Raw genomic sequence first — 19430 nt, 5'->3', positions numbered from 1 at the left:
CTCTTAATAATATTCAGCGCGCTCCCGTGAAAAAAAGACTTCGACAGAGTAACAGCGCGTCCCCGCGACTGCGCGGCGCTAATTTGGACAGTTTGGCGTCCAGAGGTGAAAAAAGAAGAACTCCCCCACCGGATTAAATCCGTGTTCTTACTCTCACCCACGGACTGTCGGAGGCTCGAGCACCGGGAGAACATGGACTCGACCTCGGGGAACATTCTCCACGACTCGCCGGAGGCAGTGAAGCTGGTTCCCCGGTGGTCACAATAACGTTTGTCTGTCAGGAAGTTTGACGCGTTTCGGCTGAAGATTTGTTTCTTCGCTTTTTGCTTTGGTCCGGGGGAAAAAAGTTGGAGCTCGACTCGTAAACTTGTCTCGTTGCAAAAGAAAAAGAAGAAACCGAAGAAGAAGAAGAAGAAGAAGAAGCGTTGTCTTCACATTGAAGTCAGTTTGATTCTCGTGTTGAAGTAAACAGCGACGGAGTTGATCAAACTTGGCAACAAACCGAGTGTGTTTATAATATCAAACACGTAAAGATAGTGTTTTTTTCCCCTTGCTGCTTGTCGTCCTCCATTATGTCGCTTTCTGACTCACATGTATGTGTATTAGTACATGTTACGGACAGACAGTTGTGTCTTGGTCGGTTATTGTTTTTTAAGTAAAAGATAGTTCCAGCGTACACTCAAACCTGGCAACACAGAGAGAGGAAGCGCGAGATCCTCAAAATCACGGAAACCGCACGTTGTTGTTGTTGTTGTTGTTGTTGTTTTTTCCCGTTTGAACTCTCAGATGGATTTCATCCAGGCCACTCGCTTACTGCTGCACCTTTTCTGATTGTTTTTTGTTTTTTATCTTCACACTTTGTGGGACTGACGGCTCTGGACATGTGTCGGGGATGTGATCCGAGGCTGCCGGGGAGCAGAAGCTGGATCAGTCTCATGTAGGCTGCTTGTTGTTTTTTTTCTTCTTCCCTCCCCCGGATCCGTTTCTGTTTGTTTTCAACAACCTGGGGAAGGTTTGTGTGTCTGCTCCAACCTGACCGAGGAAGACGAGCCCCCCGCCCTCTTGTTACCTGGTGGTGGGAGGAAGAGGAGGAGGAGGAGGAAGAGGGGGTGAGGTGAGGGTCATGGCGCCCTCACACGCACGCTCACCCGGTGTGTCAGCGGAGTGACCAGCTGATGGACGAGAACCGCGGGTGAACCCCGCTGACCGGACCCGAGGTCGTCAAGGTGACAGGTGAGTGTGTGTGTGTGTGTGTGTGTGTGTGTGTGCGTGACAGGCATGACAGGTGTATGATGAGGGGAGCAATGCTGCGTTCATGTTCTGTAGGAAAAAACAAGAGCTAAGGATTTACGAAAACCCAGGTACACAACAAAATTTAATTCAATATCCAAACAGAAATCTCTTCACTCTTTAGTCCAGCATATAATCCTACATGCATTTAAATTATATTGTTCAGATTTTACTGAATTTATATCAGAGACGGTATTTGATTCAACTCTATGACAAACAAATGTGGTGGTGGAAATTATAGAAAGACAAAATCAGGATGAAGGTGAATCGTCAACACAATGGTTTCAACACAAACAGAGGTCAGATTCATTGCACCACAGTTGTAGTTCATTGCATTTATCTATAATAAATAATAATGTAATAATTCAAATGGAGAAATTCTGGATTATTTATGTATTTGGGTTTTGCATTAAAGTGATCCGATTCAGATAAGAGCCACAGAACATCCTCATTCTTCTTTACCTTTGTTAACTGTTTTTCTGACCTTTACATATTGTTTTCCGAACATGCAGAAACATTTTCCAAAGCTCACACTGTGTTGACACTGTGCATGAGCTCATCTTTTGAAATGTATCTTTCAACCTTTGAAACTGAAACTGAGGCGAGCAGCTTGTTCAGATTCAGCAACAATTTTCAAACGTGGAGCTTTTGAAAATTGTTTTTCCCCCGAATCAAAAGCACATGACATGTACACCTGAACCAGGAAAGACACACGAGGGCCAGGGGATTTTTTTATTTATTTTATTTATTTTTTGCCATGAAGCTCCCCAGTCCAGATGCATCACTGGCCAGAGACAGTGTGAAGACTGTGGCTGGGAAAAACAGCCTCAGACTAAACACCTCTCAGAGCCGACAGAGAGGAGAGAGGAGAGGAGAGTGGGGAGAGGGGGGAGGAAAATCCATGTAAATCCTGCAAGTCCTGGAAATATGATACAAGGAAAATAAAGTGGGCACAGCTGACTTGACGGGCAGAGCGCAGCCTGCTTCTCCTTTTGAATTCCCCGCATTCCGCTTGGGAGGTAATTAAAATCAGGAGAATGGCGGGAGAAGAAAGCAGCTGAGGGGATTGGACGGTGAGGTTTAATCGTCGGGGTGCACAATTTGAGGATCTGGTTCTGGATGCACGGATCAGGATTCTGCAGAACATTTTGTAGATAGAGAGGAGATATCGGTTCTGTGTTACCTGAAGAAACCGTACATCCGTGCAACTAGTGGGGGCAGCTGCACACCTCATCAGCTCCATGCTATTCCGTAGGGGGGGATACAATTCCATATTAAGCATAAAGTTCACAGGGTTGAAGGACAAAAGTCTTTTGGCTGCCCGCTCCAGTCCGTTGGCAGGGGAACGCGAGCGGCGGAAGCTTGAAAGCGACGTGGCAACGGTCTGCCGACCGCAGTCGGACATGCCCGACATTCCTGTGGGTGATTATTACCCAGAAAATCCAAAGAGCCAGTGTGTTGCCTCAGGTGCTGATGCTGTTCCCCCGCGTTTCATGCGCAGAAGTCGTTTTCCCGCCTTCCCGGCTCCCTTCTCTGGTTTTTCCTCACTGTCGCAAAAATCAACCCTCAGTTCTCCAGACGCTTTGCAGCCTCATTAGAACCGTCTCCATCCTCTGACACTTTCCATCAGTGTCTAGTATTTCTGTACTTTTTTTCTCTTTGTCATATTCATATTGCAAACTACTCTAGATGGATTGACTTGCTGCAGTATATTCCTGAGCAAGTCAAAGTCGAGGAAGTGACGCGCTTGCCAAGTTTACGTGTTTCTCGTTTCTGTGACCTTTTCACAAATCGACCAGTGAATTCTGCAAGAGTCTAAGCTCGTCTCCTAGACAAATAAACAAATACAAATATATAGGGTTGCAACTATCGATTATTTCCACTATCAATTAATAATCAATTTAGTAGTCGATTACTAATCGATTTATTGATTAACTGTTGCAGCTCAAGTTTCTTTGTCAATGTCAGTTTCATTCATTCAGTCACAACAGGCAGCCAAGGCAACCCCTGTTTTCAAGTTGGCAAAGAAAAAAAGTTTACGAAAGACTTTCATGAAGATTTTTAATGTTTGAAAATGAGAGCAATTATATCAGAAAATCTGATTTGTGCATCTCTGGTAGAGGCGACTGTCGTCGTCGCTTTTTGTCTGAAGTCAATTCAGTCAAATCCAATTTCTAAAACAATATTCATCCTCATCATCTTCTGTATTTGAACAAACTCATTTTGCGTTTTCAAGGACCTCAGAGTCACAACAACAGCGACGACAAGTCCTGTTGTTTTCATCTTTGTTGAATTAGTCTAAGCTCCATGGTTTATTGGTACAAATTTGGGGGGAAACCCTCTTTCCCTCCGCCGAAGGAAATGCCTCAGTTTATAACTCTTGTCGGAGCGGGGCAGATAATGTTGCCCCGTTAACGTCAACAATGAAGTTACAGCGCAGCGGAGAGTTCGGTTTCTGCAGCCCGTTGCAATCAGAGCGGTTTAAAGCTGGGAGATATTTAAAATGGCAGAAAAAACGCGGCGTCAAAAGAAACATTCTTCCCACGTGAACTGTGCCAGACCGATCGCTCGCCAGCGTAGCTCCAGTTTCAGCCGTTTCCAATTGTCTTCTTCTTTTTTTTCTCTCTTTCTTCTCTTCTCTTTTCTCGTGGGCAAAAAAAAAAATGCACAGCGCACATTCTCACATGCACTTGCGCGCTCCCCTCTTCCACTCGGGGATCCAGGCGGAGAAGTCTCTGGGTCTTAGGTTACAGTTTTTACATGCCTGCAAGGGATCAGACGTGAAAATAGGGTTGTGCTGTAAATGTAAGTTAGGAAACTCTGTTCAGCGTCACATTAAAACACTCTGTTGTGTAACTTCATTGCAGAGAACACTTATGATAAAGGCAGCGGAGAGACACTTTCTAAAAACCAGCCCTCAGGTTTCATACTGCGATTACATTTTTCAGATTTTCCCAACTTCTTAATTTTGCTAATGTTTACCACTGAGTTGATGTTTTATTGGTGATTGAACTCTGACAAGTTTGGGTCATATGCTACATCCTGTGACTCAGAGAGAGGGCCACATTCTTTCACTCTGTCTCGGAGCAGTAAGATATTAACCATAACGATGTCAACCTCAGTTCATACAAGCTTATTAATTACTAATTTCTGTTCTTTCTTTTTTTTATTACTACAGGCCGTGTCACAGCAGAGACGCACGTTTCCTGAAGGCCCGGCTGGTGGACGACGTACGCAGACATCGCCACAATGAGTAAGTCTTTGAGATTCTGATGCTGGGCAGACGTTCGGTGCGTGGTTTCCTCGCAGCGTGGGATAAAAAAACAAGACACACAAGACTCACACCGAACGCTCTGTCCCTGAGGCCAGGGGCCTGTGCGAGCTGCTGCTGCTCCAGACACAGGATTGGTTTTCAGGGTCGAAAGCGACGGGGTCTGGTTCTCTCTGCCGCTGCTCTGCGGCTTGTATGATGTGTGTCCAATCTACACAAGGAGAATATTTTCTCTCCGTGAGTTCGTCCAGCCAGAGGCACGAGGTTGCCCTGAAATCAAACATTGGGAATAGGCACGTCCAAAAAAACAAAAAAACTCTGCAATCCTTCCCTGTCATGGGAAAGTCTCAATATGGCTTCAGTTAAAGATAATTGACTGATCGTCTCCACACACCTTTTAGCTCATATCTCTCGCTCTCTCTTTCTGTCTGTCACACATCCATTTTTCCAATCTGCACTCCTAATTGTTTTTTCTCCATCATCCCCTCCAGACGAGAGGCAGGCTCTCCACTCGATAATGAAGGACCTGGTCGCCCTCCAGATGACGCGGCGCCAGCCTGTCTTGTCGTACGACAACAGCAAACCCAAGACACCGGCTCAGACCAACAGACAGGTGAGAGTATCATCCATGCATCCATTATCTATACTGCTTTATCCATTAAGGGGTCGCCGGGGGGCTGAACCTAGCTAAAGCTAGTGTAAACTTGGTTTCATGAACCATAATTTGAACCCAGGAATAATGTTTGCAAAAAAACTCAAGGCTGTACCTCAAAGCATCTTGGTCCTAAACATTTAAATAAAGCTAATAACAACTAAAGTGGTTTCAGCCGTTTAGTTCTGAAGAGCTAGAGTCGCCAGGCCAAGTGAGACCCTTGAAATCCAGAGTTCACAGGTTCAACTCCCCCCCCGACGTCTCTCCATCAACGGCTCTGTGTTTTGTTGTCTGCGTCCCCTCGGCAACACGGGGAGTGTCTGCTGACACCGTCAACATAAAGAACGTAAATAAAATTCCTCAAAAGTCCCTAAATAGTAAAAAGGGAAATGAAGTGTGATTAAGTCCATTTCCACACAGTTTGCGTCACTGTGTTTGAAGACTAAACACACGGGGAGAAATGTGTTCTGAGCGTCAGCAGCATTTTAATTTATGTCCAATGTGACAGATGGTGAATTTGAGGAGGCTCATAAATGCTGCCAGAGTACTTTTTGTATCCTAACGACTATGGGTGTGTCAACTATTGAAATTGAAAAACTATTTATTTCATTTTTTTTCCAATTACCCATTCAGGTATATTCTCACAGCTTATAGAATTTCCTCTGGACCACACACTTCATGGCATAATGATGGATATATTTCTGAAGTAGCCACCCACAAACTACAGTACCCCCTTCATCTGAAACAGATTTAATCCAGTTATTTTCAGCTACTTCTCTAAAAATACATCGTGCTCGTGCAGCCCACCCACCCCTCGCTTTTCACCAGTGTCAATGAGCGGCAGCCATAGAAATGATAACATACGCTGAAACTAATGTGCAGTGTTGTATTTTCTTTAAACCAAAGATTGTCCCCCAAGGAAAACCGTCTACACCATTTTCCAAGCATTTATTTGCCCCTAAAAATCACAGTATACGGTTCCGTAGTTGAAATATCAGCACAGCCTTTCTCATGTGATGACCTCTTGACCTTTTTTTTTCTGCCCCCTCCCCCCAGGACGATGTCAGGATAAAGTTTGAATTCTCAGGAGAGAGACGGTGAGTTGGTGTCAGGCTTTTTTTCACATGCAGCTTGTGTCTGTGTATATTTTCTTCAAACACACATACATACATGTATGCACACACGTTAAATCCATGTAGCCCGGTGAGAGAAAGCAGAAACACAAACAGTCACGCTCACGCGCATGCTGTCCGTGTCACGTGTTCCAGTTCATGAGAACGAGTCAAAACATACGCTCCAGCACTTCATTCGGCGTCGGTATGTGAGCTGGAGAACACAGAGGAAAGGACTGTGGTTGCTCTGCGGCTGCCAGTTCAAACTACAAATATGCAAGGTGTACTTAGAGGAATCTGCGAACTCTGGGGAAAAAAAAAATACCCAGCAGCCCTGTGTGTGTGTGTGTATTTTGCTTGCTAAACGTGCGTGTAACAGCCACGGCAAATCTCTGATAATCTGGTCTGTCTGTGTAATTTATTGTTGTTTCTTCCCTCTTTCTGTGAAGGATCCTGATGTTTGGACGTCCTGTGCAGTTCGAGGAAATCCAGCAGAAAGTGAAGAGTGTCTTTGGGCAGCAGTTGGACCTGCACTATATGAATAATGAGGTAAAGATGGAGACTCTTATCACTCAGTATTAACATACAGATCTATATCTGTCAAAATCTTATCTCTTGTTTTGTATGTGTGCCAACATTCAGATATTGATCATTACTTAAAAACATTTTTATGATCATTATTCTCAATTTCTCTATTGTTTATCCTATTTAAAGTCTAGGAAAATGTTCCATCACAGTTTCCTTAAACCAAAGATAAGAATCTAAAATGTTAAAATGTTTACTATTAAATAAGACAAAGAAAAGTTGAGAAACTGGAATCAGGGAACGTTTTGTATTTGTGCTTTGTCATTTATGAAATTAGCAGCCGATTCATTTTCTGTCGATTTACTAATAGAATAAGCGACTAATAAGCTCTACAGACATGTCTGAATTATATACTGTCTCTGTGTTTTCCGTATTCAAATTAATTGATTAAACGTTTGTGCAGCCTCTGTATTATAATAATAATCTTGGTCTGCGTTTGTTCATATGGATTGTTGACCAATGTCTACGTGTTCGACTCGTGTCGCGGGCAGTTGTCCATCCCGCTGCGAGGCCAGGACGACCTGGACAAGGCCATCGACCTGCTGGACCGAAGCTCCAACATGAAGAGCATCAGGATCTTGCTGCTGACTCAGGAGCACGGCAATGTGAGACACACACACACCTGCACACACACACACCCACAAACTTGGCTTGCATTTCCAGCGTACCATTGAACCACTGCACCGTTTCTTCATCGCACACGTGTTGTGAAAACAAATCCAGCTTCCTCATTCATTTTCATCACACTGACACACATCCAGTTTCATCATGTGTTGTGTTCATGTTTGAACCCTCTTGTCTTCCCCCTCACCCCCTCCCGACCCATCGCCTCTCAACCGAAGGCCCCCTCCCCCTCCCCCTCCCACCATGTGACGTGTAAACAGGTGAGGATCAAGTCCTCCCAGTCCACCGGAGACGTTAGCACGGCGTACCAGTCCACAGAGCCCAGGGGGCGACACCTATCGACCGGTACGCATCTTCAAACAGTCCTCTAATCTTTTTCGGCTAATGCAGTAATTCAAAAAGAAGGAAAAAGTAAACAAGTTGGTTCCCCTGAGACTCCTGAACATTTTGTAAATACAGATTTTTAGGTAGTTGCCGTGTCAACGTGCCTTTCTTTTAGCACCTCGATTTCCTCTCTCTTCGTCGCTTCACTCTCTCTCTCTCTCTCTCTCTCTCTCTCTCTCTCTCTGGCTGCGCTTGTATTTTTTTCCTTTTTTATTGTTGGCTTCCCCTTCTAGCAATGGGTCCTCTTCCTTTTCCTGTTCACCATCACTAGACGATGCCTGCTGGACAGCAGCCAATCAGATTACGGAGGTCTATTAGTGTGGTGGACCACTGGCCTGGTTTAGGATCTTTTTATTTATTTTATTTTTTTCACCCTGCAGCAGAGGGGGAGGGGGGTTCAACTAAAGTGGCTGCAGGGGAGTTTGAGTTCTGCACTTGATAACAACAACAACATCAACGACAGGCCGTAAATATTAAAACCAGTTCTCAGCCATTACTCCCTTCAGTCGGAATATCAACAACACTTAAATATATCACAAAAGGAATTCACAAACATTTGAATTTGAGTTGCTCAACTGCTTGTTCTCGCTGCTCAATAGAAAATAAATCTCAACATGGGTCCATTAGTTTCAAAAAATAAAAACCTTCCCCTCCCCCCCAGTATCATGTAATCGTCTGATGTATTCAAGCACATTGCTGCAGCCATTTTCATAAACGTTCATAATCCTCATGTCTGTAAAATTGAAATCAAAAATTCAAATTCAAATTTCTCGTACGTCTGATCTTTCCTCTTTTTTTTGCTGCTGCCATTTTCATACACGTTCCGATCCTCACCATGCCTGTAAATGGAATCTAAATCATAAATTAAAGTTTTTTGGTTTTTTTTGTAAATCTGATCTTTTCTCTTTTTTTATGCTCACAACTGCTGTCTGATCCCAGGTTCTCAGAACACGGGGCGAAGCTCGCCACCCCCTGGCTACGTGCCCGAGCGCCAGCAGAGGATCGCTCGCCAAGGTTCATACACCAGCATCAACAGTGAGGGGGAGTTCATCCCCGAGACCAGCGATCAGTGTGTGAGTCACGGCTTCGCAATTAATGGGGGAAAATCCGCCTTTTGAAAAAAGAAAAAAAAAAAATTTCATGTGATGTGTTTTCGATCTCCAGACTATTCAAATTGGTTCACATAAACAACTCAGCCTCAGAGGCTTCGAGACGAGACCTTTTTCTGATTCTCTGAAGTTGTTTTGCTCATTACAAAAAGAAGTTTTGCGGGCACTGAAAGTATTTTTCGGCTGATTTTTATAGGGGTCTTTGGACGCATTTCTGCGAAGGAATGATAATGGTTATGAAGTGCAGGAGTAAAAGGTCGAACAAAAGCGCTCATTGAGTCTCCAGAATAATTTGTCCGTGCATACAAATGCCAGCGAAAGGTATTCCAGGATAAAAGGACATTTTGGGTGAATGCTCCCAAAGTTTCCAAATATAAATTTTAAGGATGGATGATTCTTTTCCGAACTGCATGCACATACACACCCTTCATTTTTTCACTGTGCACCTCTGCAGGGGCTGGATCCCTGGAGCAGTGCAGAGAACTCCGTCTCTGGAAGCTGCCAGTCTCTGGACAGCAACTCGGACAGGTGAGGAACAAAACGCTTTCCTGCTTTAACATCAATACTTAAGAACTGCTTGTGCGAAGGAACTCAATGCTCATCGCGAGTTTGTTTTGTTTTTTGAACTGGAATGAACTCTTCTATGTAAATACCAAAAATACAGTCTGAAGAAATGCTTTTCCTTTGGAAAATGTCTCATATTTCTTCTTCACCCGCAGCCCCTCGTTGAGGAAGTCTCGCATGCACAGAGCCAAAAGCCAGGAGTGCTCAGGTGAGAGCAGGGATGTCCATCGTGCCATTTATACCCAAACGTCTTACAAACCACCAGGACATCATGGTGGAAGATTTTTGTTTCTTTGGCAGCAATTAAAACAATTTTGAAAAAGCTGAGGGTACAATGTAACTGATTTGATAAAGGGAACTACTCATGATCGTCCTAGTTTTCCTGTGGTGACCCTCAGAATTCATACACATTTGTATGTTAAGCAGCTGAAAGCTGAACAGTATTTTCAAGTTAAGTACAAGCCGTGAGGCAGTCATGAAGCAGCTCACATGAAGGGACGTGTGACTCCCTGTGTGTAACTGAGCTAAACTGTGGGTTAATTACAGAGTCGTCCCGCTGACCTTTGACTTCTTGGCTGTTTGCTTACAGACAGGGAGAATAATGTGTATGACAGGGTCGCGGGAAAGGGAGGCACCTACCCCCGTAGGTACCACGTCTCCCTGCATCACAAAGACCACAGTGAAGGTGAGATGTCTCCATCTTGTCTCTTAGGATCCATCTCTCGGTGGTATTTCCTCCCTTTTATCATCTTTCTTCTACATCGTCCTTCAGGTCGTCGAACGTTCCCACGCATCCGTCGCCCCCAGGGGAACCTGTTCACGCTCGTGCCCTCACGCCGTTCACTCAACGGCAGCGAGGAGAGTCTGGGCAGCTGGCAGCTGGTAGATGCCCAGGGTCGCCTCCGTCCACAGGATCGCTCTGTTGCCCACAAGTGTGAGTGCATCCTGAAAAATCTCTTTTTCCGGATGATGCTGATATATTTTTTAATTAAAGCTCCTGATTATCATGCAATTTAGAAGGATGGGGGGAGGGGAAGTGAGGGTTTAAATAGTGGGTCAGTGCTCTTGAAACCAAAGGCAGTAAAAAAAAAAGAAATGGAGGATAGTCTGAAAATAAGAAATTTAAAAAATGGATTCCTGTAAGCTGCACCATGAGTTACCTTGCGTACCTTATTTTTAGCACCCAGCGCTCCAGTGACGTGGCGGCGGGGGAAGCTTCTGGGCCAGGGGGCGTTCGGACGGGTTTACCTGTGTTACGATGTGGACACCGGGAGGGAGCTGGCAGCCAAGCAGGTCCAGTTTGATCCTGACAGTCCTGAGACCAGCAAGGTGAGAAGCTCCCACGTTACACGAATTACTCACTTATCCTCGTTTTCACAGACATGTCACATGCAGCCGCTCTTTTTTCATTCCCTCATTTCTCTTCCTGACCTGATTTTTTTCATTCCTGCATTGTATACAAATGTTGAATGTAGACTTTTTTTTTTCTGCCACACTCAAAGTTCATCTCTTATTTCCTGGAAATGGCATTCCATTCATTCTGACACGTATACATTAACTCGTGTCTCAAAACATTACAGTAAAATATTAAACCAGAGTTGGATTTATTTATGACAAAATCACAAGTCTGCACTGTAAGAATGACCTCATATGTTGTGCATGTTGATATGTTCCGAGTCGTTATGCTGGAATGCAGAGAATTAGCATAACTTGACTGAGCCTGGGATTAATGAGTTAACGTCTTAAAAATGCATCTTTGCTTCAGTTTTAGGGTCAGACGTTAAGTTATAAACTCTTATTTCATCCCTCGACACAAAATGAATCAATGTACAGGACAATTTAATAAGCCATGAAGTGGAATGTATGGAAGAAGTTATCTCCCCCCCCCCCCCCCCCCCCTTCATGTTAATGTCTCTTCCTGTCTGCCACAGAGAAAAAACATGCCCTGTCTCTTCCTGTGTCTGTGTTGTTGTGGAGCAGCAGAGTGACGGGTCAGCGCTGCCTTGGCCTCCCATCACCTCTTCTCTCACACACACACACACACACACACACACACACACACACACACACACACACACACACACACACACACACATTCAGTTGTTGTTTCTGTTAAACCAGCTTCTGTGTGTGTGTCTCTCTCTCTGTTGTCTCCTCTTTCTCTGAAGTAAACACACACTTTTGTTTTGGGGAACTGTGCTGTCTGGTTTTATTTACTACTGATTTTCATCCCTGTATTCATTTGCTTTTCATCAGTGGTTATTGAGATTAAATGAACGAAAGCTGCACGTGTTCAGACACGGTAGCCTTTATGTATGAGCTCTGTTGTTTGACTCCTTCACCCCTTCATCTCCCATGTTCCACCCACAGGAGGTCAGCGCCTTGGAGTGCGAAATCCAGTTGCTGAAGAATCTGCATCACGAGCGCATCGTTCAGTACTATGGCTGCCTGAGGGATCACAACGAGAAGACTCTCACCATTTTCATGGAGTACATGCCGGGGGTGAGTCCCGGCAACTTTAAAAAACCCCGGAGTTCAACCGGGGGCCTCAGAACAATGGCTGTTTTTCCAAGTCACTAGACAAAACAGCCGCATGTGATGGAACAACTAGATCAATGATATGATGCAAGAAGACAATCATAATGAAAACCTGGGTAATTAAAGTATAACTCATCCAGTGTCACGATAAAGCATGGAAAATAGACAGGAGGAAATAAAACAATCAGTTCCCATTATTTCATATTTTTAATTTAGTTTAAATCAACGATACAAAGAAACTTAGGTATTTCGAAAATTGTGGTTATTTCCCTCGAAATTATGCCAAAGTTTTCAAAAAGAAAAACTTCTAGCTCTTTTCCACAACACTAATTGTTGCCAGGACATTTTAGGAAACTGAGTAATATCACAAAAACCTTGTTTCAGTTTGGTTCCCGGGCCTCAGTTACGGTCTGTAGCCAGATTCCGTACTAGTCCCCCCAAAAAATATGGGAGGTTTGCAACAAGAACCAGGAAAATTACTCAGAATTTCGTCGTTCGCTGTCAGCCAGTTACCAGCCAGTTTTCCTGGGGTCCCTTTTGGCATCAAACGCATAAAACTAAACTAAACTGACTGCACATGAGACTCTGTTTTTTTAATCTTTTATCAGTTTGAATTTGGCAAGTCACTTTAGCTCTTCAGATGTGGTGGAAACAAATGTTATTCCTTGATCTTGAGTTTAGTTCCCAGGAATCCTTCGTATATGGGATTATTTGTTTGAAAAAGGCCCATTACATTGCCCAGCAGGCATTGAACGCATCACAGTTTGGCTCCTTTTACTCCCTGTGTCCCTTGGCTCAAATCTTTGGTGATATCGTTGGATGGTGGTCTTCACATCTCCCTGCATTCAGCCTGTTAGTTGTTGCACTGATGTATTATATTGTCCTGATTTCAATACATGTGCTTTCTTCACCTCAGGGTTCCGTCAAAGACCAGCTGAAGGCATACGGCGCCCTTACGGAAAATGTGACCCGGAAGTACACGAGACAGATCCTGGAGGGCATGTCGTACCTGCACAGCAACATGATCGTACACCGGGACATCAAAGGTAGTCCTGTCCGAATACACTGAATGTTCACATTCTGTATAAATGTTTAGACGATGTTATAAATAATGGATGTTTGGGGTCTCTGAGATGATAAAACTATTTTTGCGTCTCTCTCAGGTGCCAACATCCTGCGGGATTCGGCGGGCAACGTGAAGCTCGGGGATTTCGGCGCCAGCAAGAGGCTCCAGACCATCTGCATGTCTGGCACTGGCATCCGCTCGGTTACTGGCACCCCCTACTGGATGAGTCCGGAGGTGATCAGCGGAGAAGGCTACGGCAGGAAGGCGGATGTGTGGTAAGGACAGGAAATACACGGCAGTGGTTAGATACTAGTTCATCACACAACTGGAGAGAGGTTTGACCTAAATGACTATTAGCTGAGATAGATTTCTAAATTGAATATGCTGCTTGGAGCAACTAAATTTATAAGCAAGTGTTTTAAGTTTTTGTTAATGCTGCTGAAAACTAAATATTCTTCACCGTGTCTTTTCTTTTTATTGTTTGCATTGTTTATTGTCTTAATATGTAGTGTTTTTTAGAATTCGTTATTTTTTCTTCATTTTTCTCTTGAGCTATGAAAAGTGCTTTAGGGCTGCGACTAATTGTAACTATCAATTAATCTGAAGATTATTTTCTCGATTAATCGATTTGTTTTTCGCTTCATAAAATGTCCTAAAACGGTGAAAAATGGCGATTGTGTTTCACCAAACCTTAAGATGATGTTGTGTTTTGTCATCACACAATATAAGATATTTAGTTTACTGTCAGAGAGGAGCAAAGAAACGAACGAGCAAAGAATTTTGACTTGAACCGATTAATTAATTATCAAAATAGTTGGCGATTAAAGTTTATTACCATTATTTATTATAATGTATAAAAAACATACATTTAATGACTGTAAGGAAACATACCGCGTAGAAAGCTGTGGAGCATACTTTACAATTGTATCAACTAGGACATGTACAAAAAAGGATGTAAATGGATTCCTTATAGATTTATAGATCTTAATTTTCAATGGGATTTATGAATTAACTACTGTAGCTCCTCTGATGATCAAATGTCACACAATCAATGGAGCGATTGTTCCCGTGAGGTAACAACACCTGCTAATGCCGCTGGAATGAAACGCTGACAAACAAGCACGCGTGCAAACACGGCCATCGTGGCTTCGAACACTTTAAGTACGAGCAGGAATTTCATTTGGAATGTCCAACACCTGCACACAAGTTTGTTTCGTACCAACTGGTTTGCGGCTCTCGGTTTAAAAAAAAAAAAAAACTTCAGTTCAAATTCAGATAATTCAGATAAAATGACAGAAGAAAAAAAACATGTTTTAATAAAGTTGTGGTTTGTATTCCAGTTCTTTACCACACTCCCACACACAGAGCAGAAAACATTCCCCTTGTTGCAATTGGATTGGGTGGCGACCCATCAGGCGAGCTATGTGATTGGCTGAAGGCCAGTCAGACAGGTCGTAACTGGGGCCGGTATGTTCCAGGTCCTAGGAGTAATGCTCCCTGGAGGGCTTGTACCTCCCTCCCTCACAAACAGGTGGAGGAGGAGGCCCTCTGCAGGTTCCACACACAAAACATTCCTTCCAAGCTGCGACAGTATGTGGTATTTATTTAAAATAAATGCGGATTAAATGGACGCTAAACTAACCGCGCTTGTCTTTCTCAGGAGCCTCGGTTGTACGGTGGTGGAGATGCTGACGGAAAAGCCTCCGTGGGCTGAGTATGAGGCCATGGCGGCCATATTCAAGATCGCCACGCAGCCCACCAACCCACTGCTGCCATCGCACGCCTCCGACCAGGCGCGGGACTTCATCCGCCGCATCTTCGTGGAGGCCAAACACAGGCCGAGCGCCGAGGAACTGCTCCGGCATCCCTTCTCCCAGGTTCTGTGCTGAAACCTTCCCCCCGAGGTTTCTGAACTTAGACCACAGAGTAGCCCTCAGCAGAATCTGTAGCTTCCTTGAAACCAGACGATGACAGAAGTCCAAACACGGGACTGGCCTGGACGTTGGTGTAAAAAAAACAAAAACCCAGAGCCTCTGCCACCATGCAGTTGCTTCAAAGAAGAGTCGGTGTTTGCTCACACACATCCAAAGAAGAGACAGAGTTTGACAGCTGCTGTCAACACGGTGCCTTTCTAAAAACCAATGCAAGTACATGCTTGTACCAAAGTCGCCACCAGGGGGAGACAGAACACAGATTAAGGATCTGGTGGTCCACACATGCAGCATCACTGAGTCACAGCTCGTGTCCTCCTCCTGTGTTTACGTTAACTTGTTGGGGCACTTTTGAGAAATAGCAGGAAGCCTCGACTGTTTGACTTTTAAAGCCACAGCAGGCCTGAAGCCCCCCGGTGCACTACAGTGTTAATTGGACAGGTTGTTCACTTTTGATTTTTTTCGCCCCCAACTTTGGCAACTTGCAGTTACTTCCTGTTTCTGTTCCGGCGTCAGAACAAAGAAAACTCCGCCCACAGAGTTACGACTCTTTTGTGACACAGTTTGCATTTCTGGCTACATGTTTGTGTAGTTTCAGTAAAACGCAGACGAAGTGGCATCACATTGGAGTTATGTGTAGAGTAGCTACACTGGAGTTTAAAAGCAAAAAAATATGTTGAACTATTGAAAACATCAGGAGTAAATAAGCTAAGACATGTTTTGTTTGTTTAGCTGCCTTCATGACAAGAGCCAAAACACACAAATTTGTCCACTTTAGTCTTTAGCCTCAAAAGACCATGATGGACTGCAGCTACTGTTTCCAGTCTCGATGTCTGCGACTATTTGTTTCTCTGAAAAATAATCATGCAGTGATTATTTAAAAGATTATTTTAATCATTTGTAAGACTAACGTTTGCCACTGTACTTCCTTTCCAGGTTACCAGAAATGACATGTCTTGTGCAACACAAAAAGATATTTACATATTAACTTCTATGAAATTATACAAAGTGATGTCATATAACTTTGACATTGTATAAATAAGGCATAAACACGAGTCCTTTCTAAGTCGCAACAGGTTGAAAATCTTTACATTTGTGCAGCACACAGCTGAATATTTTTTATCCATATGTTTAGAAGAGTTTATCAGGACTGTGGAAATATCTTGCAGCAGTGAAGCTTCTAGATTTAAAAAAAAAAAATCACCAGGAATCATATTTTCAAAGAAACAAATGCAGAGTTCTGTGACTTGAATATAATATTAATGAATGAGAGGCATGACGTGGGGCCGTGCAGCTACAACACCTGATTCAATTTGGTCTTCTCCTCCACAGAAAAAAAAAGAACATTTATTTTCAGATGATAAAACATGGATATTTTTCTTTTTAAGATTTTTCTTTTTAACATGACTCCTGTCTCCCCGTCTCTAGCTGCCTACTTCCTCTTGCAGCTCCTCAGTATCACCGCTGCTCTCAGCCCAAGTGCCAAAAAAGTGACAGATACAGACTTATGGTTTATATGGCTTAGGTTTTATATAACTTAAGCCATATATATATATACATATATGTATATATATATATAATAAAGTTATATATAACTTAAAGGCTTTAATTTGTGACTTCTGTTACATAGAGTTACGTGTGTCTGGTCTAACATCCCTGACAGAGAAGCCTTAGCTCAAGGATCAATTTTAAATCGGATGCACTTTTATGTCAAATGAATGTCGTGGGGGGATTTTGTTCTCATTACCAAAAATTTGTTCTTTTTTTTTACACTTAAAAATGTGGGAAAAAAAATTCACTTTTATTTATATCCCCGTGCCCATGCCAATTAGATTTTAAAGGAAAAATATATATATAAATGTATAAATATATTTTTTATATTTAGACTGTGTCAGACCTGATGATACTTTTGAGGACATGGTGTCGTCAAAAGTAAATCATAGAAAAGCAGCTGGTTTTGCAGACGTCACAGAAGAATTTAGTTGTTTTTTTTGATAAATGAAAAGCGGATTGGGAAGCGAACTCTGGCGCCGGATGGTTCTTGTTACAAGGAAAAATCTTTCCACACATCCACAGATGTACAACACGATTATACCTGACAGGTTATGGAAACTTTGCGTCATTTAAGCCATAGTACTACTGTATGTAACATCTATAGGACATAAAAAGAAAATCGAGGTGTGTGTGTGTGTGTGTGTGTGTGTGTGTGTGTGTGTGTGTGTGTGTGTGTGTGTGTGTGTGTGTGTGTGTGTGTGTGTGTGTGTGTGTGTGTGTGTGTGTGTGTGTGTGTGTGTGTGTGTGTGTGTGTGTGTGTGAGTGAGTGTGTGTGAGATGAGCAGGAATCGGAGCCAGTGCTTGATGTCAGAGTTCGCCGTTCAACCCAGACGACGACTTTGTTTATCCCGGGGCTCAGACGAAGAGTCCAGTATTAAGAGATTTCAGGGCAAAGGGGCTTCCTGCTGCTGCTGCTGCCGCCTTAACGCTAACATGAAGATGTTTCTACGCAGCTGCTACTGTACACGTTAAAAAGGCAGCTAGAATATGTTCAGAGTTTTAAAAAAGGATTTTTAAAGGAAAAGGGCCCTGGGATAATCAAATGAACACAATCTAGTTCGTTAGACATCTATACATGTCAAATGTATGATTATGTATCATGACAGGACTTGCAGTGCAAAGTCTTAATGTATCAAATTTATTTTACAACAAGAAAAAGAATAGTATGTTTAGTGACATATGTGTATGTATGTATATGTATGTGTCATGGCCTCTACAAAACAAATAAATTGTTTTTAATAAAAATCCCGTCAGCTTGTGTTTTGTCGGAGGACAGTTGTTCCTTGTCCCGACTCAGTGAGTCCAGTAACTGAAAGGACACGGAGGAGACTGAGCTCATTGTTGGCAGTGAGGAGCAACTTGATGGATTCACTCTTTCCCCTCTTCCCTCTCCCTGTTCTCTTGTTTAGCTTCTTCCGCTCGCGTCGCTCTCTCGCTCTTCTTGTGACATAAAACAGGAGGCAGGGGAGATTTCTGCGACCATGTCTGTGCTGCGAGACGGGAGAACAGCTTGCGTGGAAACAGAGGGCCGCTTTTTTATCTTGGAATGGTTTGACACAGATGTATTTATTATTGATTTGGTTTGTATTTTATTTCCATCAATTAATTCATTCTAGTAGTTTTCCTTTTTTTGTTCACTGTAAACCTGGAGAAGTTAACGATTGATAACATGGATACAGTGGATAATAAGAATTTAGATTTAGATGTTTCTTTGTAATGTTATAATTATGGAATATGTGACTGAATGAAATTTATTTGATTTAATTTTCTAGTTTTTCTTACGTTCTTATGTTGAATCAGACCAGAGGGAAGTTTGTGGCTGCGTGGACACGTTGTCCTGCTCTGCTTCTTTCTTGCTCTTCTTTAGATGTTTATCAGAGAAATAAAAATAAAAAATCATATTTCTCATACCACAAATGTGTTCATATTTTATCCCGAATGAATATGAACACGTTGGGTTTGAGTGAAATATAATATATCAGGAAGATGAGTGAGCGGTGTGGCAATAGTCAGTCATCCGGTCGCTCCACCACTTTGGCTATTGGATAAATTGTGATGAAATGTCTTGGTCCCCAGAGGATGAACCCGAAATGACCTTGTGACCTTTTTCCTACAACGCGAGCGGCAGTTTCACATCTGTGGTTCAGAGTGAAACGTCTCGGCAACCTTTCGCTGTTGGAGAATTTTGTGACACATATTAACTTTTAAATCTTTATTATGACCAAAGTTGAGTCGGGCAGGCGGTTGACCTGAGAGGTCTGGAGGCCTCTGGGCCTGCAAATATCTGTGCGCAAGACGTTTTTTTCCTCATCAGTCGTCATGAAATCAGGCACAAACAAATTCATGTCCTCGTCGGGAGGAATCGAAATAGTTTGGGTAATCACCGTGACATCAGCGGGTAGAATATTAAAAGATTTGTCCAATGTGATTAAAACAAAATACGAGCAGAACTAATAACATTCCTCAGGTTCACCTCGTGTTTGCTCCTAATGAATGAACTTTAGCCGAGCTAAAACCATAGCAGTGATCATACTGTAGTGAACATTATCCCTGATAACAACAGCGTGATGATGACTGATGATGCTGTCTAATTTCTGACATATGATCAGTCATATTTTAAGATTTGATGGCCATCACTGTGTTTATCAATATTCGCACACCCACATGTATTGATCTGTTTACAGCCTGAGTTCCGTGCTTTCGATTTCATGTGTTTGTGTGGTATGCAGATCTGTGCGCGTGTGTGTGTG

The 19430-nt window shown here is 43.0% G+C and overlaps 1 protein-coding gene across 2 annotated transcripts; it reads left to right on the top strand.

Annotated features, from left to right (window-relative positions):
• The first annotated feature begins 19 nt into the window (after positions 1-19).
• Positions 20-17925, top strand: map3k3 (mitogen-activated protein kinase kinase kinase 3). 2 transcript variants are annotated; one of them, XM_035614865.2, is made up of 17 exons: positions 20-1233; positions 4469-4543; positions 5053-5174; positions 6270-6310; positions 6775-6874; positions 7402-7515; positions 7753-7879; positions 8858-8991; positions 9482-9555; positions 9747-9799; positions 10181-10276; positions 10364-10525; positions 10772-10920; positions 11962-12093; positions 13046-13175; positions 13293-13470; positions 14856-17925. In XM_035614865.2, the coding sequence occupies exons 2-17, from the start codon at positions 4540-4542 to the stop codon at positions 15082-15084; spliced, it is 1845 nt and encodes a 614-aa protein (XP_035470758.1). In that variant the 5' UTR covers positions 20-1233; positions 4469-4539; the 3' UTR covers positions 15085-17925. The 2 variants fall into 2 exon arrangements, with proteins under 2 accessions (XP_035470758.1, XP_035470759.1); XM_035614866.2 differs by having other exon boundaries at positions 7402-7516; positions 7760-7879.
• The last annotated feature ends 1505 nt before the right edge of the window (positions 17926-19430 follow it).

This window comes from Scophthalmus maximus, chromosome 17 (genome assembly GCF_022379125.1).
Source record: "Scophthalmus maximus strain ysfricsl-2021 chromosome 17, ASM2237912v1, whole genome shotgun sequence".
NCBI classification, from domain to species: Eukaryota; Metazoa; Chordata; class Actinopteri; order Pleuronectiformes; family Scophthalmidae; genus Scophthalmus; species Scophthalmus maximus.
The sequence above is the reverse complement of the archived record's forward strand: the minus strand, read 5'-3'. Positions and strand labels throughout refer to the sequence as shown.